The sequence below is a fragment of the Metopolophium dirhodum genome, chromosome 1, assembly GCF_019925205.1.
Source record: "Metopolophium dirhodum isolate CAU chromosome 1, ASM1992520v1, whole genome shotgun sequence".
Lineage (NCBI taxonomy): Eukaryota > Metazoa > Arthropoda > Insecta > Hemiptera > Aphididae > Metopolophium > Metopolophium dirhodum.
Genome location: NC_083560.1, coordinates 127,442,595 through 127,459,303, shown reverse-complemented (window position 1 = coordinate 127,459,303; position 16,709 = coordinate 127,442,595). Strand labels below are relative to the sequence as shown.

The window sequence follows — 16,709 nt, the reverse complement described above, 5'->3', positions numbered from 1 at the left end:
ACCTTGTCAAATATCCAAAGCAGAATGTGCGCATGTGGTAAACCACGCTTCTGTCATTCAACCGAGTACATCCAACAACGGATTGCGCCAAAGACCTTCTGCTTAACGATGTAATTCATGAGTACTACGATCTTTTGTTTGAATACTCATGCAGTGATGTCATGTCGATCACTTGGTGTTTGTCCTGTCAGCAACTGATTTGTAATTTCGGGCCATTTCGGATTGCAAGTAAACGTGATGAACAAATCAGGTCGTCCGTAATTCCGCACATACGTCATCGCATCTTGGGCATATTCAGCATGTGTCGCGGGCTTCCAATATGAGTAGCCGGGAGAATAGTCAAACGACCAATGTTGGCCGCGTCTCCTTCGGTAGCGATGGCATAACGCAAGTGGATGTACTCGTCTGATCGTAACTTTGACTGATTGAAGCGAATGAAATTGAGCTGCTCCGTTTCGACCTTGACGTACATGTCGACGCAGTACTTTTGAAACAACCGGCGATATCTCAATAGATGGTTGTCAACATCTTGTCGAATCATCAATCGATATGCATAAAAATTCATTGAGCTGGCATTTTTATTCGTTTCTTCTCCTGAAATATAAATTCAAACTTAGTTATAGTATGAAAAAGAAATGATGACCTGTATACAAACCCGTCATTGGGTTGAACATCTTAATATTTAAGTGATAGCCATCCTCTCCTCTACAGAACATCAACGGGTATTGAAGCGCATCATATGACCGATGAGTCTCGTACACGCGCTGCAATTGTCCACCATCGCGACGCTTAAGAACAATATCGCGTGATGCCACATTTTCGGCAACAATCACCACTGCGACTTCATTGAAAGTGGGAGCATTGAATTGTCTTTCATGGCTTCCAGATGGTCTTTTGTCTGCTCTTATAATGATTTTGTGGTCGTCAGAATGCATTGTGCCCAATGCGGTTTAGAACATTCTGACCAATTATTAATTTTAATTTTACTATATTTTATTATAATTTTAAAATATAAAAAGAAATTTTTTAATTTATCGATTGGTAGAGTTAATATTTTTTTTTTAGTTTTATATAATTATTTGTTTAATAAAAAAAAATTTACAAGAAGGTAAAACGGTCTTACTTTATTGTTAGAAATAGTCGTTCTTCTGCTGATATTGGTTCACAGAAATTTGTTGTAGTTCGCATAATGTTAGATCGAATTTCATTCAGAATATAATCAAATGTTTTAATACTCATTCTTGTATATTCAAAAAATGTTAGTTGACCATATAATGTATAAAATTCACCATATAAATGTCTATCTAAAATTATGAAATGAATACAATTTACTACAATATACAGAATGTATTTAATAATAATATGCACATTTAAGTACATAAAATTACCTATAAATTATTTAACAAAAATGAAATGCTTAGTTAATGTGAAAACTTATGGTTTGTCTTTTTTCTTTGCTGTTTTTTTTTTATTCGATATTTTTTGTTTCTTCATAGCATAGTACTTTAATAGTGAATTTTCATAGAGAATTACATTACTTGGATCCATTATTAAAAATATATAATATAGTATAATTAACAATTAAGATATAAACTACTTGCACAACAGACAACCACCAACTAAAAAATACAGAACTTAACAACTGAAAGATACATTCGAGCTTGCCGACCGCGCAGGCAACCAGGACACCCCCTCGCTCGCGTAGAATATCGCGTTGCCCAGTCGCTCGGCCGCCCGCAAAATTGCGTTCACCTAGGACGCAACGTTACGATAGATGTTAGAGTGCGCCCTAACGCGTCTAGAGCGTTTGTATAAATTGTCGTGGACGGTGTGGACGAGTGTTCACCATATCCGCCACGTCCACCACGTCCGTGGAAATTCCGCCACGCGTCATCTCTCCACGTACCAGCTGGCCACGACCACGTACAATCCCGCCTTGGCCAGGATTATAATTTGCAGGTGAAGGCCGGTGATGATTTTTGCCTCTCGGCCATTTTCCCGCATGCATTGTTTGCGTGAGCTTGTAAAATATATTTCATAATTATTACATGTACATAGGTAAATAAATTTAATTTGATGATCAACTTACATAGTTGGGTTGCACACCACTATTTTATACCGCCAAGATACATTGTCAGCCAACTGTGACCTTACCAGGGACGAAAATGCCGCATAGTGAATCATTTCAGACTTTGGAAATGCCCAAATGAAAAGGCCCATCGCCACTGTTTTATTAATTTGGGCTTCCGTGTCTGAAAAAAATTCACATCATCGCCCTGTATTGCCCATATTATGAAGGTGTCACTGACTCGGACGACCTGTCCTAGGTGCACCGTCGCCCACAACCTGTAAAAATATACATTGAAGTAAAATACAATTTAACTACACATTGAGCGTTTTGTATATTGATACAGATTTAAATATAAAAACAATGAAATTCTGGCGTTAAAAATGTATTTGTTAAACATTTTTGGAATAACATGTTGGTTGACGCGCACGTTATTTCGACGGGTAGAATTTTGACTGTGGAATTCGTCGAAAAATCAAAAAAATCAATTTGCTTCTCCTCTATTTTAGCCAGATGGTGAGACGGTATCTGAAACTACATAAGTTACATATTTTAATATTTTATACATTGCAGTAGATATAATGTATATAAATGGTTTAATGGTTAATAAAAATGAAATCTTACGTTTTCGGGATCGCAAACAGTGATTTTTAACTGCAGGTCATCACTACCGTCAAATGTCGTCTTCAATAAAGCATGAACCTGGTACCAATTTAGTTCATCTAATGTACATCCCAGTTTCGGGATAACTAAAGAATTAATTGACAATTCCTTCAATCTATCCCTTAACTGGACCAATGTGGTGGCGAGGGACCGGAGAGTTGGTTTCTGGTGGTATAAAACTTTAAAGTTACTATAGTAATTAGTTTACTAATTAGTCACCAGTTAAAAAATATAAAAATCATTTTCCTGGCCAACCCTCAGTTCTGCCACCCCACCTACTCTGGCATTTTGGTACAGGATGACGCTAACCTGACCATAGTTCAGCCTGTAACATAAATCGATTTAAGTATAAATTACATTAAACAATAAAAATAAGTATTCAGACAACATATTTTTAAATTTTAACTTCTAAATATACATATTTAACTGTTTAGTACGTCATTTACATTTTTGAAAAATGTCTGTAATAGATTTGAAATATGTATATTAAACTTACTTAAACTGCACCGCAACACCCCTACTCATTTGAAAGTCTTCAGACACGCAATGCGCCACGGCGAAAGTCCCTGCAGACGTGATCGCATTTATTACTTCGATAATGGTGTTGGACGACAATACGATTTCAGCCATGCTGCAATTCATTTATAGTTAATCTATAGGCGCATAATCATTATTTTAAATGTGTCAAATAATTAATTTACACTTTCATCGAATTTACGCAAGCATTATATATTATAATATAATCGTCCATTGTCGATACAAAATATATTATATATATATATTAATAAATATATTTTCCCTTGACTTTCATTATGATTGATCTGCCGTTGTCATCTGGAGAAGGACGCCGATACAATAGATATCCGTCGATTCCACTGATTGTGTCAGCCACAAACGGACGTGGAAAACGCTTACTGCAGTTTCCGTTTTGCATGCACGGTGACCCAGGATTATGAGTTCCGCGAGGGCCATGTATCATGTTCGTGGTCACAACAGAATGCAGCTCATGATCTGTTTCTGGATCTGGTATTTCGGCAGAAATGATCGAATCAATACGATCTGGTCGGACCTTGTCAAATATCCAAAGCAGAATGTGCGCATGTGGTAAACCACGCTTCTGTCATTCAACCGAGTACATCCAACAACGGATTGCGCCAAAGACCTTCTGCTTAACGATGTAATTCATGAGTACTACGATCTTTTGTTTGAATACTCATGCAGTGATGTCATGTCGATCACTTGGTGTTTGTCCTGTCAGCAACTGATTTGTAATTTCGGGCCATTTCGGATTGCAAGTAAACGTGATGAACAAATCAGGTCGTCCGTAATTCCGCACATACGTCATCGCATCTTGGGCATATTCAGCATGTGTCGCGGGCTTCCAATATGAGTAGCCGGGAGAATAGTCAAACGACCAATGTTGGCCGCGTCTCCTTCGGTAGCGATGGCATAACGCAAGTGGATGTACTCGTCTGATCGTAACTTTGACTGATTGAAGCGAATGAAATTGAGCTGCTCCGTTTCGACCTTGACGTACATGTCGACGCAGTACTTTTGAAACAACCGGCGATATCTCAATAGATGGTTGTCAACATCTTGTCGAATCATCAATCGATATGCATAAAAATTCATTGAGCTGGCATTTTTATTCGTTTCTTCTCCTGAAATATAAATTCAAACTTAGTTATAGTATGAAAAAGAAATGATGACCTGTATACAAACCCGTCATTGGGTTGAACATCTTAATATTTAAGTGATAGCCATCCTCTCCTCTACAGAACATCAACGGGTATTGAAGCGCATCATATGACCGATGAGTCTCGTACACGCGCTGCAATTGTCCACCATCGCGACGCTTAAGAACAATATCGCGTGATGCCACATTTTCGGCAACAATCACCACTGCGACTTCATTGAAAGTGGGAGCATTGAATTGTCTTTCATGGCTTCCAGATGGTCTTTTGTCTGCTCTTATAATGATTTTGTGGTCGTCAGAATGCATTGTGCCCAATGCGGTTTAGAACATTCTGACCAATTATTAATTTTAATTTTACTATATTTTATTATAATTTTAAAATATAAAAAGAAATTTTTTAATTTATCGATTGGTAGAGTTAATATTTTTTTTTTAGTTTTATATAATTATTTGTTTAATAAAAAAAATTTTACAAGAAGGTAAAACGGTCTTACTTTATTGTTAGAAATAGTCGTTCTTCTGCTGATATTGGTTCACAAAAATTTGTTGTAGTTCGCATAATGTTAGATCGAATTTCATTCAGAATATAATCAAATGTTTTAATACTCATTCTTGTATATTCAAAAAATGTTAGTTGACCATATAATGTATAAAATTCACCATATAAATGTCTATCTAAAATTATGAAATGAATACAATTTACTACAATATACAGAATGTATTTAATAATAATATGCACATTTAAGTACATAAAATTACCTATAAATTATTTAACAAAAATGAAATGCTTAGTTAATGTGAAAACTTATGGTTTGTCTTTTTTCTTTGCTGTTTTTTTTTTATTCGATATTTTTTGTTTCTTCATAGCATAGTACTTTAATAGTGAATTTTCATAGAGAATTACATTACTTGGATCCATTATTAAAAATATATAATATAGTATAATTAACAATTAAGATATAAACTACTTGCACAACAGACAACCACCAACTAAAAAATACAGAACTTAACAACTGAAAGATACATTCGAGCTTGCCGACCGCGCAGGCAACCAGGACACCCCCTCGCTCGCGTAGAATATCGCGTTGCCCAGTCGCTCGGCCGCCCGCAAAATTGCGTTCACCTAGGACGCAACGTTACGATAGATGTTAGAGTGCGCCCTAACGCGTCTAGAGCGTTTGTATAAATTGTCGTGGACGGTGTGGACGAGTGTTCACCATATCCGCCACGTCCACCACGTCCGTGGAAATTCCGCCACGCGTCATCTCTCCACGTACCAGCTGGCCACGACCACGTACAATCCCGCCTTGGCCAGGATTATAATTTGCAGGTGAAGGCCGGTGATGATTTTTGCCTCTCGGCCATTTTCCCGCATGCATTGTTTGCGTGAGCTTGTAAAATATATTTCATAATTATTACATGTACATAGGTAAATAAATTTAATTTGATGATCAACTTACATAGTTGGGTTGCACACCACTATTTTATACCGCCAAGATACATTGTCAGCCAACTGTGACCTTACCAGGGACGAAAATGCCGCATAGTGAATCATTTCAGACTTTGGAAATGCCCAAATGAAAAGGCCCATCGCCACTGTTTTATTAATTTGGGCTTCCGTGTCTGAAAAAAATTCACATCATCGCCCTGTATTGCCCATATTATGAAGGTGTCACTGACTCGGACGACCTGTCCTAGGTGCACCGTCGCCCACAACCTGTAAAAATATACATTGAAGTAAAATACAATTTAACTACACATTGAGCGTTTTGTATATTGATACAGATTTAAATATAAAAACAATGAAATTCTGGCGTTAAAAATGTATTTGTTAAACATTTTTGGAATAACATGTTGGTTGACGCGCACGTTATTTCGACGGGTAGAATTTTGACTGTGGAATTCGTCGAAAAATCAAAAAAATCAATTTGCTTCTCCTCTATTTTAGCCAGATGGTGAGACGGTATCTGAAACTACATAAGTTACATATTTTAATATTTTATACATTGCAGTAGATATAATGTATATAAATGGTTTAATGGTTAATAAAAATGAAATCTTACGTTTTCGGGATCGCAAACAGTGATTTTTAACTGCAGGTCATCACTACCGTCAAATGTCGTCTTCAATAAAGCATGAACCTGGTACCAATTTAGTTCATCTAATGTACATCCCAGTTTCGGGATAACTAAAGAATTAATTGACAATTCCTTCAATCTATCCCTTAACTGGACCAATGTGGTGGCGAGGGACCGGAGAGTTGGTTTCTGGTGGTATAAAACTTTAAAGTTACTATAGTAATTAGTTTACTAATTAGTCACCAGTTAAAAAATATAAAAATCATTTTCCTGGCCAACCCTCAGTTCTGCCACCCCACCTACTCTGGCATTTTGGTACAGGAGGACGCTAACCTGACCATAGTTCAGCCTGTAACATAAATCGATTTAAGTATAAATTACATTAAACAATAAAAATAAGTATTCAGACAACATATTTTTAAATTTTAACTTCTAAATATACATATTTAACTGTTTAGTACGTCATTTACATTTTTGAAAAATGTCTGTAATAGATTTGAAATATGTATATTAAACTTACTTAAACTGCACCGCAACACCCCTACTCATTTGAAAGTCTTCAGACACGCAATGCGCCACGGCGAAAGTCCCTGCAGACGTGATCGCATTTATTACTTCGATAATGGTGTTGGACGACAATACGATTTCAGCCATGCTGCAATTCATTTATAGTTAATCTATAGGCGCATAATCATTATTTTAAATGTGTCAAATAATTAATTTACACTTTCATCGAATTTACGCAAGCATTATATATTATAATATAATCGTCCATTGTCGATACAAAATATATTATATATATATATTAATAAATATATTTTCCCTTGACTTTCATTATGATTGATCTGCCGTTGTCATCTGGAGAAGGACGCCGATACAATAGATATCCGTCGATTCCACTGATTGTGTCAGCCACAAACGGACGTGGAAAACGCTTACTGCAGTTTCCGTTTTGCATGCACGGTGACCCAGGATTATGAGTTCCGCGAGGGCCATGTATCATGTTCGTGGTCACAACAGAATGCAGCTCATGATCTGTTTCTGGATCTGGTATTTCGGCAGAAATGATCGAATCAATACGATCTGGTCGGACCTTGTCAAATATCCAAAGCAGAATGTGCGCATGTGGTAAACCACGCTTCTGTCATTCAACCGAGTACATCCAACAACGGATTGCGCCAAAGACCTTCTGCTTAACGATGTAATTCATGAGTACTACGATCTTTTGTTTGAATACTCATGCAGTGATGTCATGTCGATCACTTGGTGTTTGTCCTGTCAGCAACTGATTTGTAATTTCGGGCCATTTCGGATTGCAAGTAAACGTGATGAACAAATCAGGTCGTCCGTAATTCCGCACATACGTCATCGCATCTTGGGCATATTCAGCATGTGTCGCGGGCTTCCAATATGAGTAGCCGGGAGAATAGTCAAACGACCAATGTTGGCCGCGTCTCCTTCGGTAGCGATGGCATAACGCAAGTGGATGTACTCGTCTGATCGTAACTTTGACTGATTGAAGCGAATGAAATTGAGCTGCTCCGTTTCGACCTTGACGTACATGTCGACGCAGTACTTTTGAAACAACCGGCGATATCTCAATAGATTGTTGTCAACATCTTGTCGAATCATCAATCGATATGCATAAAAATTCATTGAGCTGGCATTTTTATTCGTTTCTTCTCCTGAAATATAAATTCAAACTTAGTTATAGTATGAAAAAGAAATGATGACCTGTATACAAACCCGTCATTGGGTTGAACATCTTAATATTTAAGTGATAGCCATCCTCTCCTCTACAGAACATCAACGGGTATTGAAGCGCATCATATGACCGATGAGTCTCGTACACGCGCTGCAATTGTCCACCATCGCGACGCTTAAGAACAATATCGCGTGATGCCACATTTTCGGCAACAATCACCACTGCGACTTCATTGAAAGTGGGAGCATTGAATTGTCTTTCATGGCTTCCAGATGGTCTTTTGTCTGCTCTTATAATGATTTTGTGGTCGTCAGAATGCATTGTGCCCAATGCGGTTTAGAACATTCTGACCAATTATTAATTTTAATTTTACTATATTTTATTATAATTTTAAAATATAAAAAGAAATTTTTTAATTTATCGATTGGTAGAGTTAATATTTTTTTTTTAGTTTTATATAATTATTTGTTTAATAAAAAAAAATTTACAAGAAGGTAAAACGGTCTTACTTTATTGTTAGAAATAGTCGTTCTTCTGCTGATATTGGTTCACAGAAATTTGTTGTAGTTCGCATAATGTTAGATCGAATTTCATTCAGAATATAATCAAATGTTTTAATACTCATTCTTGTATATTCAAAAAATGTTAGTTGACCATATAATGTATAAAATTCACCATATAAATGTCTATCTAAAATTATGAAATGAATACAATTTACTACAATATACAGAATGTATTTAATAATAATATGCACATTTAAGTACATAAAATTACCTATAAATTATTTAACAAAAATAAAATGCTTAGTTAATGTGAAAACTTATGGTTTGTCTTTTTTCTTTGCTGTTTTTTTTTATTCGATATTTTTTGTTTCTTCATAGCATAGTACTTTAATAGTGAATTTTCATAGAGAATTACATTACTTGGATCCATTATTAAAAATATATAATATAGTATACTTAACAATTAAGATATAAACTACTTGCACAACAGACAACCACCAACTAAAAAATACAGAACTTAACAACTGAAAGATACATTCGAGCTTGCCGACCGCGCAGGCAACCAGGACACCCCCTCGCTCGCGTAGAATATCGCGTTGCCCAGTCGCTCGGCCGCCCGCAAAATTGCGTTCACCTAGGACGCAACGTTACGATAGATGTTAGAGTGCGCCCTAACGCGTCTAGAGCGTTTGTATAAATTGTCGTGGACGGTGTGGACGAGTGTTCACCATATCCGCCACGTCCACCACGTCCGTGGAAATTCCGCCACGCGTCATCTCTCCACGTACCAGCTGGCCACGACCACGTACAATCCCGCCTTGGCCAGGATTATAATTTGCAGGTGAAGGCCGGTGATGATTTTTGCCTCTCGGCCATTTTCCCGCATGCATTGTTTGCGTGAGCTTGTAAAATATATTTCATAATTATTACATGTACATAGGTAAATAAATTTAATTTGATGATCAACTTACATAGTTGGGTTGCACACCACTATTTTATACCGCCAAGATACATTGTCAGCCAACTGTGACCTTACCAGGGACGAAAATGCCGCATAGTGAATCATTTCAGACTTTGGAAATGCCCAAATGAAAAGGCCCATCGCCACTGTTTTATTAATTTGGGCTTCCGTGTCTGAAAAAAATTCACATCATCGCCCTGTATTGCCCATATTATGAAGGTGTCACTGACTCGGACGACCTGTCCTAGGTGCACCGTCGCCCACAACCTGTAAAAATATACATTGAAGTAAAATACAATTTAACTACACATTGAGCGTTTTGTATATTGATACAGATTTAAATATAAAAACAATGAAATTCTGGCGTTAAAAATGTATTTGTTAAACATTTTTGGAATAACATGTTGGTTGACGCGCACGTTATTTCGACGGGTAGAATTTTGACTGTGGAATTCGTCGAAAAATCAAAAAAATCAATTTGCTTCTCCTCTATTTTAGCCAGATGGTGAGACGGTATCTGAAACTACATAAGTTACATATTTTAATATTTTATACATTGCAGTAGATATAATGTATATAAATGGTTTAATGGTTAATAAAAATGAAATCTTACGTTTTCGGGATCGCAAACAGTGATTTTTAACTGCAGGTCATCACTACCGTCAAATGTCGTCTTCAATAAAGCATGAACCTGGTACCAATTTAGTTCATCTAATGTACATCCCAGTTTCGGGATAACTAAAGAATTAATTGACAATTCCTTCAATCTATCCCTTAACTGGACCAATGTGGTGGCGAGGGACCGGAGAGTTGGTTTCTGGTGGTATAAAACTTTAAAGTTACTATAGTAATTAGTTTACTAATTAGTCACCAGTTAAAAAATATAAAAATCATTTTCCTGGCCAACCCTCAGTTCTGCCACCCCACCTACTCTGGCATTTTGGTACAGGAGGACGCTAACCTGACCATAGTTCAGCCTGTAACATAAATCGATTTAAGTATAAATTACATTAAACAATAAAAATAAGTATTCAGACAACATATTTTTAAATTTTAACTTCTAAATATACATATTTAACTGTTTAGTACGTCATTTACATTTTTGAAAAATGTCTGTAATAGATTTGAAATAAGTATATTAAACTTACTTAAACTGCACCGCAACACCCCTACTCATTTGAAAGTCTTCAGACACGCAATGCGCCACGGCGAAAGTCCCTGCAGACGTGATCGCATTTATTACTTCGATAATGGTGTTGGACGACAATACGATTTCAGCCATGCTGCAATTCATTTATAGTTAATCTATAGGCGCATAATCATTATTTTAAATGTGTCAAATAATTAATTTACACTTTCATCGAATTTACGCAAGCATTATATATTATAATATAATCGTCCATTGTCGATACAAAATATATTATATATATATATTAATAAATATATTTTCCCTTGACTTTCATTATGATTGATCTGCCGTTGTCATCTGGAGAAGGACGCCGATACAATAGATATCCGTCGATTCCACTGATTGTGTCAGCCACAAACGGACGTGGAAAACGCTTACTGCAGTTTCCGTTTTGCATGCACGGTGACCCAGGATTATGAGTTCCGCGAGGGCCATGTATCATGTTCGTGGTCACAACAGAATGCAGCTCATGATCTGTTTCTGGATCTGGTATTTCGGCAGAAATGATCGAATCAATACGATCTGGTCGGACCTTGTCAAATATCCAAAGCAGAATGTGCGCATGTGGTAAACCACGCTTCTGTCATTCAACCGAGTACATCCAACAACGGATTGCGCCAAAGACCTTCTGCTTAACGATGTAATTCATGAGTACTACGATCTTTTGTTTGAATACTCATGCAGTGATGTCATGTCGATCACTTGGTGTTTGTCCTGTCAGCAACTGATTTGTAATTTCGGGCCATTTCGGATTGCAAGTAAACGTGATGAACAAATCAGGTCGTCCGTAATTCCGCACATACGTCATCGCATCTTGGGCATATTCAGCATGTGTCGCGGGCTTCCAATATGAGTAGCCGGGAGAATAGTCAAACGACCAATGTTGGCCGCGTCTCCTTCGGTAGCGATGGCATAACGCAAGTGGATGTACTCGTCTGATCGTAACTTTGACTGATTGAAGCGAATGAAATTGAGCTGCTCCGTTTCGACCTTGACGTACATGTCGACGCAGTACTTTTGAAACAACCGGCGATATCTCAATAGATGGTTGTCAACATCTTGTCGAATCATCAATCGATATGCATAAAAATTCATTGAGCTGGCATTTTTATTCGTTTCTTCTCCTGAAATATAAATTCAAACTTAGTTATAGTATGAAAAAGAAATGATGACCTGTATACAAACCCGTCATTGGGTTGAACATCTTAATATTTAAGTGATAGCCATCCTCTCCTCTACAGAACATCAACGGGTATTGAAGCGCATCATATGACCGATGAGTCTCGTACACGCGCTGCAATTGTCCACCATCGCGACGCTTAAGAACAATATCGCGTGATGCCACATTTTCGGCAACAATCACCACTGCGACTTCATTGAAAGTGGGAGCATTGAATTGTCTTTCATGGCTTCCAGATGGTCTTTTGTCTGCTCTTATAATGATTTTGTGGTCGTCAGAATGCATTGTGCCCAATGCGGTTTAGAACATTCTGACCAATTATTAATTTTAATTTTACTATATTTTATTATAATTTTAAAATATAAAAAGAAATTTTTTAATTTATCGATTGGTAGAGTTAATATTTTTTTTTTAGTTTTATATAATTATTTGTTTAATAAAAAAAATTTTACAAGAAGGTAAAACGGTCTTACTTTATTGTTAGAAATAGTCGTTCTTCTGCTGATATTGGTTCACAAAAATTTGTTGTAGTTCGCATAATGTTAGATCGAATTTCATTCAGAATATAATCAAATGTTTTAATACTCATTCTTGTATATTCAAAAAATGTTAGTTGACCATATAATGTATAAAATTCACCATATAAATGTCTATCTAAAATTATGAAATGAATACAATTTACTACAATATACAGAATGTATTTAATAATAATATGCACATTTAAGTACATAAAATTACCTATAAATTATTTAACAAAAATGAAATGCTTAGTTAATGTGAAAACTTATGGTTTGTCTTTTTTCTTTGCTGTTTTTTTTTTATTCGATATTTTTTGTTTCTTCATAGCATAGTACTTTAATAGTGAATTTTCATAGAGAATTACATTACTTGGATCCATTATTAAAAATATATAATATAGTATACTTAACAATTAAGATATAAACTACTTGCACAACAGACAACCACCAACTAAAAAATACAGAACTTAACAACTGAAAGATACATTCGAGCTTGCCGACCGCGCAGGCAACCAGGACACCCCCTCGCTCGCGTAGAATATCGCGTTGCCCAGTCGCTCGGCCGCCCGCAAAATTGCGTTCACCTAGGACGCAACGTTACGATAGATGTTAGAGTGCGCCCTAACGCGTCTAGAGCGTTTGTATAAATTGTCGTGGACGGTGTGGACGAGTGTTCACCATATCCGCCACGTCCACCACGTCCGTGGAAATTCCGCCACGCGTCATCTCTCCACGTACCAGCTGGCCACGACCACGTACAATCCCGCCTTGGCCAGGATTATAATTTGCAGGTGAAGGCCGGTGATGATTTTTGCCTCTCGGCCATTTTCCCGCATGCATTGTTTGCGTGAGCTTGTAAAATATATTTCATAATTATTACATGTACATAGGTAAATAAATTTAATTTGATGATCAACTTACATAGTTGGGTTGCACACCACTATTTTATACCGCCAAGATACATTGTCAGCCAACTGTGACCTTACCAGGGACGAAAATGCCGCATAGTGAATCATTTCAGACTTTGGAAATGCCCAAATGAAAAGGCCCATCGCCACTGTTTTATTAATTTGGGCTTCCGTGTCTGAAAAAAATTCACATCATCGCCCTGTATTGCCCATATTATGAAGGTGTCACTGACTCGGACGACCTGTCCTAGGTGCACCGTCGCCCACAACCTGTAAAAATATACATTGAAGTAAAATACAATTTAACTACACATTGAGCGTTTTGTATATTGATACAGATTTAAATATAAAAACAATGAAATTCTGGCGTTAAAAATGTATTTGTTAAACATTTTTGGAATAACATGTTGGTTGACGCGCACGTTATTTCGACGGGTAGAATTTTGACTGTGGAATTCGTCGAAAAATCAAAAAAATCAATTTGCTTCTCCTCTATTTTAGCCAGATGGTGAGACGGTATCTGAAACTACATAAGTTACATATTTTAATATTTTATACATTGCAGTAGATATAATGTATATAAATGGTTTAATGGTTAATAAAAATGAAATCTTACGTTTTCGGGATCGCAAACAGTGATTTTTAACTGCAGGTCATCACTACCGTCAAATGTCGTCTTCAATAAAGCATGAACCTGGTACCAATTTAGTTCATCTAATGTACATCCCAGTTTCGGGATAACTAAAGAATTAATTGACAATTCCTTCAATCTATCCCTTAACTGGACCAATGTGGTGGCGAGGGACCGGAGAGTTGGTTTCTGGTGGTATAAAACTTTAAAGTTACTATAGTAATTAGTTTACTAATTAGTCACCAGTTAAAAAATATAAAAATCATTTTCCTGGCCAACCCTCAGTTCTGCCACCCCACCTACTCTGGCATTTTGGTACAGGAGGACGCTAACCTGACCATAGTTCAGCCTGTAACATAAATCGATTTAAGTATAAATTACATTAAACAATAAAAATAAGTATTCAGACAACATATTTTTAAATTTTAACTTCTAAATATACATATTTAACTGTTTAGTACGTCATTTACATTTTTGAAAAATGTCTGTAATAGATTTGAAATATGTATATTAAACTTACTTAAACTGCACCGCAACACCCCTACTCATTTGAAAGTCTTCAGACACGCAATGCGCCACGGCGAAAGTCCCTGCAGACGTGATCGCATTTATTACTTCGATAATGGTGTTGGACGACAATACGATTTCAGCCATGCTGCAATTCATTTATAGTTAATCTATAGGCGCATAATCATTATTTTAAATGTGTCAAATAATTAATTTACACTTTCATCGAATTTACGCAAGCATTATATATTATAATATAATCGTCCATTGTCGATACAAAATATATAAAATAATATTTAATAATTTAGGGCTTGAAATTATATGGACTTGAAACTATCGGAATATGTATAGGTAGGTAATATATACACATTTAATAATAAATAGCACAACCTAAAGGGATATAAAATAAAATAATATTTTTAATTTTTAATTTTTATAATATCTACATACGTCATACACATCAATACATTATACATGTATGCAAGATTCCTTATAAGTTTTTTTATTCGTCTGATGTGTAACCAGCTTTTTAATGTTCATGATTAATTAACCACAGTGGTTTAAACGCGAGAGGTTGGAACGTGGCGTTTCAACCGCTTTGGCACAATGCAACCACATAAGGCGTTTTCAACGCAATAAAATAAAATATTATATAAAAATACCTATGATAAATGAATTGTATTAAAAATGAAATATGGCCACAGATCTGAGGTGCCAATATTATGCTGACCATTAACCAAACAATATACATATATATACATAGGTATAAGCATTAGCGCAAATAGGGGGTCTAGTCCCCCCAAATGTCGGTCCAGTCCGCTCAGTTCAAAATCTAGTAATTATTACTAATTTTTGTATTCTGTGGTACTAAGCAATATGGGGAGGCCCTGTGTGCAAAAAAGATTCTCAGAGATGTTATATAGCAGTTATTTTGTGAAATGTGAATTTTAATATTAGTACCTATGGGTATCGCGGAGATGTTGTAGGCACCGTTAATATCCCTACCTGTGAAGTTACTGAATGCGATGTTGCAAAACAATGTTCTATGTTTCGTCACATTGTAACTTTCATAGCAATCATATAGAGTAACACGAGACTTCCCTATTTCAGCGCACCGACTTCGCTGAGAGTACACAAAGTGGAGTCCGGAAAAATAGGAAAAAAATATTCAAGGCTTATTCAAATCACACCAACGACCTGAGCCGGGATCGAACCCTGCACCTCTAACTTAAATGACCTACGCCTTACCTACAGGAACACACTAACAATATACCTCAATAGAAATAACATAGTGTATTTAGACTCGTATAGGTATTAGGTAATAGTTGGGTGTTTGGTACGTGGTATAAGTATTATAATGAAATATGAATGTATTACAAACAACAATACTGGTATAGGTATACTTATGATTTATAGACTTCTAGTTTATACATTGTTCTATAAAGTAGGTAGGTGGGTATAAACTTATAAAACTTATCTGCCACCTACCTACTAGGTACTAATTATTACCAAGCAACATGCAGTAAGTAATTAATTCAATCAACTTAATTTGTTAGTTTGTTATGTAGTTATAATAATTTGGTTATCACTTATCAAACTAAATTAATCTAAGTTCATACAATCATACATAAATAAAATAAAACAAGTATTAATTTCAATTTTTGAAAAAATTAAATTTTTTATTAATATTTAGATATTATTAAAACTTTAAAATAAGGATGATTATATCACAACGACGAGATGTCAAGATATCTCTGGGATATCGCATTCGACAATTGCATTATATCTAGTTGATAGATCGATACGACTCCGCATTCAATAACACCCATAGTAGTCGAATAGTAATTTCTATTAGTTATTTCAAATTTAAATCGCATATAAATCACTTTGTAGATTAGAGTGATTAAAATATTAAGGATTATTCTCTATATAGCGGATAAATGAAATCCAAACGCCCTAAAGAGAATATGTATATTTTTAAGGAAAATGTTAAAAGGGCGTATACCACAGGAATTGCTAGTAGTTTTCTCGAATAAACAAACTAGTTTTGAATTATCACGTTTTTATCAAATTTAAAATTAAATTGATGTTGTGGTACATAT

At 35.9% G+C, this 16,709-nt stretch overlaps 7 protein-coding genes across 7 annotated transcripts; all 7 read right to left on the bottom strand.

Annotated features, from left to right (window-relative positions):
* Positions 1 to 153: 153 nt before the first annotated feature.
* LOC132933807 (uncharacterized) lies at positions 154 to 1,237 on the bottom strand. Its single transcript, XM_061000086.1, has 3 exons — positions 1,124 to 1,237; positions 656 to 960; positions 154 to 594 (listed from the first exon to the last, which is right to left on the bottom strand). Exons 2-3 carry the CDS (start codon positions 933 to 935, stop codon positions 275 to 277), a joined length of 600 nt encoding a protein of 199 aa, XP_060856069.1. The 5' UTR covers positions 936 to 960; positions 1,124 to 1,237; the 3' UTR covers positions 154 to 274.
* A 653-nt stretch (positions 1,238 to 1,890) lies between these two features.
* On the bottom strand, positions 1,891 to 3,361 carry LOC132953669 (uncharacterized). Its single transcript, XM_061026040.1, is given in 6 exon segments — positions 1,891 to 2,020; positions 2,090 to 2,252; positions 2,310 to 2,346; positions 2,447 to 2,602; positions 2,693 to 3,056; positions 3,228 to 3,361. Coding segments are annotated over 6 exon segments (984 nt in total).
* A 590-nt stretch (positions 3,362 to 3,951) lies between these two features.
* On the bottom strand, positions 3,952 to 4,733 carry LOC132953668 (uncharacterized). Its single transcript, XM_061026039.1, has 2 exons — positions 4,454 to 4,733; positions 3,952 to 4,392 (listed from the first exon to the last, which is right to left on the bottom strand). The coding sequence occupies exons 1-2, from the start codon at positions 4,731 to 4,733 to the stop codon at positions 4,073 to 4,075; spliced, it is 600 nt and encodes a 199-aa protein (XP_060882022.1). The 3' UTR covers positions 3,952 to 4,072.
* A 955-nt stretch (positions 4,734 to 5,688) lies between these two features.
* On the bottom strand, positions 5,689 to 7,159 carry LOC132953667 (uncharacterized). Its single transcript, XM_061026038.1, is given in 6 exon segments — positions 5,689 to 5,818; positions 5,888 to 6,050; positions 6,108 to 6,144; positions 6,245 to 6,400; positions 6,491 to 6,854; positions 7,026 to 7,159. Coding segments are annotated over 6 exon segments (984 nt in total).
* A 2,326-nt stretch (positions 7,160 to 9,485) lies between these two features.
* On the bottom strand, positions 9,486 to 10,956 carry LOC132953666 (uncharacterized). The gene is given in 6 exon segments (XM_061026037.1): positions 9,486 to 9,615; positions 9,685 to 9,847; positions 9,905 to 9,941; positions 10,042 to 10,197; positions 10,288 to 10,651; positions 10,823 to 10,956. Coding segments are annotated over 6 exon segments (984 nt in total).
* Positions 10,957 to 11,546: 590 nt separating this feature from the next.
* LOC132953665 (uncharacterized) lies at positions 11,547 to 12,328 on the bottom strand. Its single transcript, XM_061026036.1, has 2 exons — positions 12,049 to 12,328; positions 11,547 to 11,987 (listed from the first exon to the last, which is right to left on the bottom strand). The coding sequence occupies exons 1-2, from the start codon at positions 12,326 to 12,328 to the stop codon at positions 11,668 to 11,670; spliced, it is 600 nt and encodes a 199-aa protein (XP_060882019.1). The 3' UTR covers positions 11,547 to 11,667.
* Positions 12,329 to 13,283: 955 nt separating this feature from the next.
* On the bottom strand, positions 13,284 to 14,754 carry LOC132953664 (uncharacterized). Its single transcript, XM_061026035.1, is given in 6 exon segments — positions 13,284 to 13,413; positions 13,483 to 13,645; positions 13,703 to 13,739; positions 13,840 to 13,995; positions 14,086 to 14,449; positions 14,621 to 14,754. Coding segments are annotated over 6 exon segments (984 nt in total).
* Positions 14,755 to 16,709: the final 1,955 nt, after the last annotated feature.